At 38.0% G+C, this 9,074-nt stretch overlaps 1 protein-coding gene across 1 annotated transcript; it reads right to left on the bottom strand.

Moving 5' to 3' along the window:
• Window positions 1-5,929: 5,929 nt before the first annotated feature.
• LOC149945360 (uncharacterized protein F54H12.2-like) lies at window positions 5,930-7,253 on the bottom strand. Its single transcript, XM_090176538.1, has 2 exons — window positions 6,548-7,253; window positions 5,930-6,438 (listed from the first exon to the last, which is right to left on the bottom strand). The coding sequence occupies exons 1-2, from the start codon at window positions 7,251-7,253 to the stop codon at window positions 5,930-5,932; spliced, it is 1,215 nt and encodes a 404-aa protein (XP_090032664.1).
• Between the last annotated feature and the right edge of the window lie 1,821 nt (window positions 7,254-9,074).

The raw sequence follows: 9,074 nt of genomic DNA, 5'->3' as shown, positions 1-9,074 counted from the left end.
CGAGACATACAGAGGAAAAGATGGCGCGTTGAAGTTTTTAAAAATGCTTCTAGACGAATCTGCGATCATATCTGATAAGTTGAAGGAAAATATACCCATGCAACTTACAGACGCGGAAGAATATTCATACCAGACAGCGACACACTGTTACGTATGTGAAGAAGCATTCACAAAAACATCAATCAAAACCCGCGACCACGACCACTACACGGGAGCCTACAGGGGATGTGCGTGCCAAAGTTGCAATTTGAAGTTAAAAGCACCCAAATTTATCCCCGTTTTCCTTCACAACTTAAGCAGGTACTATATAGGTTGTCAATATTTTAATAATACATATATTAACCGATGATATTCCACAGATATGACGCACATCTTATCATGCAACATATTGCAAAGATAAAAAAGAAAAATATAGATTGTATAGCAACAAATAGCGAAACGTACATTTCCTTCACTCTAGACAAGCTCCGTTTCGTTGACAGCATCCGATTCTTGCCTGCTTCACTTGAAACGCTTGTTGGAAATTTAGCAAAAGGTGGACCTGGGAAGTTTACCTTATTGAACTCGGTTTTCCAACCGGAAGAAGTTAAATTACTTCTCCGGAAAGGGGTCTATCCGTATTCGTACATGGATAAAGAAGATCGATTCAAAAAGACTTGTCTCCCACCCATCGATTGCTTTCACAACGATCTAACTGATGAACCATTAAGTGAAGCCGATTACCAACATGCGCAAAACGTTTGGAGAACATTCAAAGTTGGAAATATGGGTATGGATTACTTAATTATTATTAATTCAAATAAATTAACGTTTTTTTTTAATTTTACAGGACGGTATCATGACCTTTATGTTTTATCCGATACTCTCCTTTTGGCTGACGTTTTCCAAAATTTTCGTCGGATGTGTATGACCTACTATCAGGGGCGGCTCAAGGGCCGGGCAACCCGGGCAACTGCCCGGGGCGCCGGTTTGAGAGGGGCGCCGAAATTGAGTTGTGAGCCTTTTTGGTTTACCAAGAATCGGATTTGTTTATAAAAATTTTAATGAAAGCATAACAATTTGAAAAATCTTTAGCTAATTGGAAATACAAACTGTTTTACCAGCCAAAATGTCCAACATCGTCGATGAACGTTTTTTGCGACTATTTATTTACAATAGTAAATAAACCATAAAATTACGGTGCATAGTTCTGACGGATAAAGCATTTTCCTGGTATTTTCATTATAAACCAGGGTATATAATATGAAGAAGAAAAAGTGGTTGGGCGATAGTACAAGAATAGAAGGGTGTCAGAATTTTTAGCGCGGTGTACCTAGCAACAGGGGCCATACCACCGGAAGCCTATCATCATAGTGCCCTACGCCAGCGTCCCCAAGCCCGGACAGGTGACAAATCCAGCGAGGGGCTAGCCAGTAAGAATTTGCCTGTACACCAATTACGTAATCAATAATGAGTACAGATGAGTACACATGATTACGATGAGTACAGACCGATTAGGATGAGAACATAATGATTACGATGAGTAAACAGGCAACCCAAATCTTTAAAATTGTTACAGATGAGTAATTAAGTACGGGGTAATTCCAATGAATACGCGTGATTACAGATGAGTACGAAAATTACAAATGAGTTCAAAAGATTACCGAAGATTACAGTTAGGGTGAACACCGATTACGGGAAGTGGTTAGCCCCTCGGGTAGTAGTACCCTACTACTGATGGTCGCACCTTTGACGCAAACCACTCAACCCAGCAGAAGGTGCAGCAATGGGTGGACCAATCCTCACTTCGCACACAGCCGTGGGATTAAGAGTGGATGCTATAGCAACTCCAGCCGACACCCTACCTACGTAGGTAAAGAGTCATACCCTTTGGAGAGAGCTCCTAAAGGGGAACGACGGGAACACAGCGGTCCACATAAAACGGGCACAGCTGGCACCGGAGATCCCGGTGCGACTCCAAAAGGCCGAGAAACAGGAACAGAATTATCAAAATTATTTTAAGCACTAGAGGAAGGTTCAGCCTAATAATAAAAATATAATTCAATTATGTAATTGTTAAACGTTGAACGAAAAAGAGGCTTTTACTGTATTCTTCCCCCTTAATCTGTCGTGTGTCCGTGGTTAGCGTTAGTCACTTCTATTTTACGCGCACGCGCAGAAAGCCATTTATTAGTTTCAGTTAAATAGTTTTAGTTAGATAGATATTAATTAGAGACACGTTGAATTGAATTAAGATTAAAAAAAAAGGAAATTAAGAGAATCCGTTGAAGCAGAAAAGAAAGCGACAGCTTAAAAAAGTTCTTAAGTGTAGGCCTTAAAAAATCCCGCCAAATACTGTTTTAATTAAGTTGTTAAAGCAATAAAGCGTTCTATCAAATAGGCCCAAAACCGGCCAAACGTTTCATACAGACTATAGAGCTAGTTCATCAGGACTAACAAAGTTTGTTATTCTTTGGTTTAAGAGAATTTGGCTTATATCCTGTCTTTATATGAATATTTTAGAGACGTACGTTTAAGCATATGTAACATAATTGCTCAGTAGTATGCCACTGTACCTTTATTCCATTCAAAAATCTTCCCTAACGGTTTGTTTCACCACGAACCAGTAAAAAGGTGGACTACGTGTCTACGTTAGATTTTAACCTTTTTATTTATCCTAGTAATTTTGGGAATCACACTATTGGCTACTAAAATATTTATTTAAGCCAATGGAAAACCTCTAAATTGAGAAGGAATTTTTTGCGTCGGAATTTTAGTCAGCCCAATGTAGCTTTATTGAAATTTATAAACTCGCTCGGTTTGTGCGGATGAAGTTAAATACTGAGTAGTTTAGAAAAATAAAAGGAAAATGACCAATACGGTTCGGTTCAGAGATCACTTTCCGAAAATGAAATAAGTAGTCGAAGTGGGATATTCCACCAGCGTTATTAAATCCCATACCAAGCCTAGAAGAGTTAGGCCCGGTTAGGCCTAGGCTCAAAAGAATCTGCAAAGACTCCAACCTTTTAAATGCGCCAGAAAAGATCAACCTGAATTTCAACTATTTTTTCCAATAAACCTGCTTCTTTTATTTGACAATGCAAATTTATTTTAGAACGTGAGTCTCCGAGAACTTAATTAATTGGCAAAATAATTACATTAGCAGAACTTGACACTATATTTTAGCTCCCAAGCCTTGGTTGTTCAAACCGGTTTGTTTACTAAAATAATGGCCGTCGGTTTATCAGACGCAAAGCTATTTGGGCGACGGTATTATCGGCATTTGAGATTCGATGACGTCAAATATGACATAAAATATGATATCAAATATTACGAAGGGTATGTATGACGCAATATCTGTGAAACAAACCGTTAGTGAAGAAATAATGCTAGTGGCATACTTATGAGTAATTATGTTACATATGCTTTTAGGAGTGGTAGCCTGTAGGAGGGACCCTAGGTATTGAAGTACGTTTGGGGTTAAGAATATTTTCATGATCTAAGTTTCTTTTTAAACCCATGGATTTGAGACTAGTATTTTGCTTATTTACACAAAGTATTGAGAAAGTGATTAAAGGGATTATTTATTGTTATGAAAACGGTAAATTTATAACATGGACATGGTTATGTTTTTTACCGGGGGGGGGGGGGTAGTTTAATTTAGTCTCAAAATAAAAGGGGCGCCAAAAATCCCCCTTGCCCGGGTGTATAACATTTCTTGAGCCGGCCCTGCCTACTATGGACTAGATCCCACACATTCATACACAGGCCCAGTTTTTGCGTGGCAGGCAGCCCTTTGTATGACCAAGGTGCACTTAGATCTTTTTCTGGACGAGGATATGCATCTTTTCATAGAAAGGGGAATTCGAGGTGGTGTATCAATGATAAGTCATCGTTTCGCTCATGCGAACAACAAATACCTCGAATCACATGACCCCTCCAAACCCGATAAATATATTTGCTATCTCGGTAAGAATAATCAAAATTTTAATTAAAAATTTAATTAAAAAAATATTTAAAAATTTTATTTAAAAACAAATTAAATTATAAAAAATTAATTATAATAATAATTTTAATCAACAGACGCAAATAACTTATATGGAACAGTCATGTGCGACGCCTTACCCATGAAACATTTCAAATGGATTGATCCGTCTTCAGACAGTGAACGGGAAATTCTTAGATGTCCCGACAATTCTCCGGAAGGATTTATTGTCGAAGTAGACCTAGAATATCCCAGCGCATTACACGATGCCCATAATTGCTACCCACTGGCACCCGAGTCGATGTCAATTAAACCCGAGGCGTTATCCGACTATTCCAAATCCCAAATGACGAAATTGAAAATTCCAATCAAAGAAAGTCTGCCGAAATTAGTTCCTAATCTTTTCAATAAAGAACGATACGTAATTCATTATCGAAACCTGAAATACTACGTAGAAAAGGGACTCAAAATATCTAAAATTCATCGAATTTTGAAATTTGAGCAAGGGACCTGGTTGAAGTCTTACATCGACTTCAACACAGAGAAAAGGAAGATGGCGGCTAATGACTTTGAAAAGGACCTATTCAAATTAATGAACAATGCGGTGTTTGGTAAGTAATTAAATAATAAATTAAATTTTTAAAAGAAAATTTAATTTTAATTTAACATTTTACTTTTTTTAAGGTAAAACCATGGAAAACTTACGTTTACGTAAGGATTTCAAGCTAGTCACCACACCGGAAAAGGCGGTAAAGAAAGCTAGTTCCCCGGCGTTTGAAAAATTCACTATTTTTCAAAATGATCTCGTGGGAATTCATTCTACCAAGAAAAAGCTTATTCTTAACCGACCTATATATATGGGGTTCGCAATTTTGGATCTATCGAAACTTTTAATGTATAGATTCCACTACGACGTCATAAAGCAACAGTACGGTGAAAAGGCTAAACTACTTTTTACCGACACCGGTAAGTACATAAATATTCTAAGGTTATTTCGTAACATAACTAATAATGTATTCTATGTTTACAGACAGTCTCACGTATCAAATCGAAACCCCTGATTTGTACGAAGATTTCGCCTAACATAAAGAGAAATATGACTTTTCGGGATACCCCAAAAATCATCCTCTGTTTGACGAAACCAACAAAAAGAGGCTAGGCAAATTTAAGGATGAGATGGACGGCACACCAATTGAAGAATTTTGCGGACTAAGACCCAAAATGTACTCTATATTGTCATCTAAAGGCGAGAAAAAGACTTGCAAGGGTGTGTGTAAACGCGTTGTGCAGAAGCGCGTCCGTCACGCGGAATATCGCGAGTGTCTTCTGAACCGTAAGTTAACTATCGCGGAGATGAAGCGCATAGTGAGTAATAAGCATATTGTGACGACTGTGCGACAAAACAAATTGTGTTTAAACCCGTGCGATGATAAACGTTATATTTTAGACGATGGTATATCAACGCTCGCGCACGGGCATTATAAAACCAAATAAAATATTTTTATGACAAATTTATTGAGTATTTCTTATACATAAATTCAGATATCATACGATCGTTTACATTTTTGTTTTCAGAAAATCTTTCCAATATACTAAACATTTTTATTCCCTGACACAAATTAATTGCAAAATATATACAGTAACCACCGCAGGTCTTACTAGAAATTCCTTGTAATTGAACAGAATTATACGTCACAGTTAGGCTGTTCCGCTCTATAAAATAGTTAAATTTAAATAAATCAGGACTGTTCCCGAAATTCTCGAAGAATGTACAATTTAGTGACCTTGAGAGATATATCAAACACCAATGTTCTCCTACCCCATTGGACGTATCAGTGTTCACGATGTAAAGTGAAGGATACGTTTTCACATTCTTGGGAAGTTTGTCGGCAGGGAAGACTCCTCTGAACAAATATTTGGTATACGGGTCTTTCTTGAGTATGATTTCAAGTTGTTGCGAGTCCATTATGAACTTTGATCATATAAAACTGCTCTGTTCTTGTCGATCTCGACCAAAGATTGATATTCGGAATAGTAAATCACGCTTACTGTTGACGGCAACGATTCTCCGAATATTAATTCGAGACGAACGCTCCCCTTCTTTACCAGGTTGAAACAGTCAGTTGAACTTCCGTTGAGATCGGGAGTTAAATCGAATACGAATAGTGCATTTCCATTGGCGAATTCATCACGGTCGATAAAATTTCCTTCGTCAATATTCCATTGACCAGTTTGAAGAAAGAGATTAACGTATGATCGCATAAACAACTTATCTTTGAAATTTGGGTTTAACGGTTTTGCCGGGACACTACTACCATCAAGGTATAGGGCGATTTGAGTAAACGAAAAATTTTTTAAGTTAAAAGGTGACATTTTGTAGTCTCCCAAATACGCATTCTGGTCCACAAATCCGATCACCACCTTACTCGGTATTTGACCATTATATAAGTTGTCTTTGACGCATAGTTTGTTGCCTTGGGAAATTGAAAATGAATTACATTCCGTACGGGTGATTGGATATTTCATTGTTGCCAGTTCCAAAGTTTTAGCGTGGGATAACATAATCTCTGGCGTCAATCTAACTTTTCTGACAAACATTGATGCGTGTGTGAAAATGACCGTCTGTGTGTAAACAAAACTCGTTTGAGCTTTTGATAAACTTGAAATTTAGACCTATCAGGTTAGGAATAAGTCGATTTGGTTGACAAATATCGGCTCGTACAACTCCTATCATGTCAATAACACCTTCTTGGGCAAATTTTGCACGTTTCTTAAATCCGTCGTTATTGGAAAATTCGTCAAATTTCCCAGCTTTGTCTTTATAGAATAGAGACGCGGTTAAGAAACTTTCCTTGGCTGGTCCACCATATGTCAAGAGCGTTTGAATCATACTCTTGTAAGGATACTGTTGAGGGCATGATGTAACTGATCTGTCACCCAATGATACGTGAACTTCGCCAAAGAGACTATGTAAAAACAAATTTTCCGGACCAACTTTGTCCGCGGGAGTTGTGGTTTTAGATACAGCGTCGTAAATATCGGGTTTTGGTAGAGTTCCATCTGCTTTCACAATTTTCACTTGAACTTGAAGTAACGTATTTTTCAAATCGATGTAAGTCTCCGAGTTTCCAGCGATACTAAAGATAATTGCTTGGTTTTCATTTATGTTCGATGTTGGATTATATTCAACCCATTGACTTCCTATTATACCAGTTTGAGTATAAGGTACGTGAAATAAATCAAGTTCCGAGCTAATGCTGTTTTGTGAACTGGGGTGAGCTAGAGACATTGTTCAATGATTACGAGAATATATCAGACTGAAGCAGAGAACGTCTTTTCTTCTTCCTGGTTCGAACTGAACTGATGATGGGAGACGTTTTACGTTTCCTTTTACGTCCATTTCCACTAAGTTTACTCACTGCTTCGGCGGCTCTTCTTAAGGTTTCTCTCCCCGCCTCTTTCCCCCGAGATTTTAACGCGTCTTTAATAGACACACCACTCGAGACGTCGGAAGCAATTTTTGCCCCGGTATTTAAAAATTTTCGACCAAGGAATGTGGCACCTTTTTTGAGTAAAGGCATGGCAGACCGAAATGCCAAGGCTAATATATTTCCAAGACCATATCCTCTTTGCACGGCTACTCCACGGTATTCCGGAATTGATCCGTGTCCAATTTGATTTAAGTAATAGTTATTATAATCGTTTACAGAAACGTGATCCAGATTACGTGGAGACATGTTTCTCCTTTGACCCGCTAACCACAAATGAACAGAAGAAAGATTTTACACCTGATTTTATAAATAAGCCCATGTTCTTCGGGGTCTAAAATGAAGAGTGACGTGAACTTTTCCTCGTTCGAAATGTACAGGCTGACCCATTTCACTCATAATATTAATTTCAATGGTTTGAAAATTGTTATGCGCAATAGGCATATAATGTGGTCGTGAAAACTCTTTCTCAACAGTGTCTCCGTCTTTTCCTTGAATACTTATAATACGTAATAAGGGAACATCTGAATCTCCAACCGATCGACTTTGTATAATGTCCGAGTATATGAACAGAGAATGTAACCCGGCGTCCATATCACAGCTAAAAGGGGCCGTCATGGAAGTCACTATAGTTACGTCTTTGCCTGGAGTTCTCGTGAATCCTAATATGATGGCGATTTCATGTGGTATGTAAACTTGGTTCATTTCATATAGTTTTCTATGTCAGTGTGTTTTCTCAGTGTCTTAGTTGTTTTAGTCTTTGATTCTTCTAAGGAATCCGGTAGAGAGATAGTTTTCCAAATTCGAACTACACATTCTTCTTGAACGTTATTCCACGTTCTAGGATAACTGATTTCAGCAAGTCCAACTTCGTAAGCTCCCTCAAGTTTAATGGGTTCTGGTAAATACGTTCTAAACTTGCTTATAGTATTGTTTTTGAAATAGCGCATAGACGAGTCGGACGGTAACGTGATATAGAAACTCATAATGTGACGATTTCTTGCACCCAAGAGTCAAAATCTGGACCGTAACCACGCCAACGTACTAGTAGTTCTTTAGTTCCGTCTGGTTTTGTTCTTTTCCTTAGAACTTTTTCGATTTTGAATAAGCAGTTTTCGAGGTCTTTCCCGATTTTCTGTATTTCCTCCTTGTAGAACACACCCGAAATGAGCTCAGTTTTCAAATCCTCCAGCTTATATACCGGAGGGTCTCTTGGTATGCACTGCACTAATTTGAATATTTCCTCGGTATAATTGGCTTTGTAACCCTTTTCGAACGTAGTTTTATTCTTACTCATGCGAACCAAGTCACCTCTTTCAAAAGGGAACGAGACTGGGGGTGAAAAATTGACTTTCCCGTATAAGTTCTGCCACACTTGTTTCGAATTTTCATTCTTCACTTCAACGGGTTTGCATTTAATAGATTTGTGGTAGTTGTTATTATAAGCTTCCAATAAATCTGGTAAAACGTCGATATATTTGTGCGTATCTTTCTCCGTAAAATATCGGTACATTCGAGACTTCAGTGTTCGATTGAATCGTTCTATAATACTAGATTTTACTTCGGAGTGCGTTGCGAAAAACTTGATTCCTCTACGTTTTAATTCACCTTGAACTTCTTTG

Source organism: Leiobunum rupestre, chromosome 5 (assembly GCF_980474605.1).
Source record: "Leiobunum rupestre chromosome 5, qqLeiRupe1.1.hap1, whole genome shotgun sequence".
NCBI classification, from domain to species: Eukaryota; Metazoa; Arthropoda; class Arachnida; order Opiliones; family Sclerosomatidae; genus Leiobunum; species Leiobunum rupestre.
This window is presented reverse-complemented; position numbering and strand designations above follow the sequence as displayed.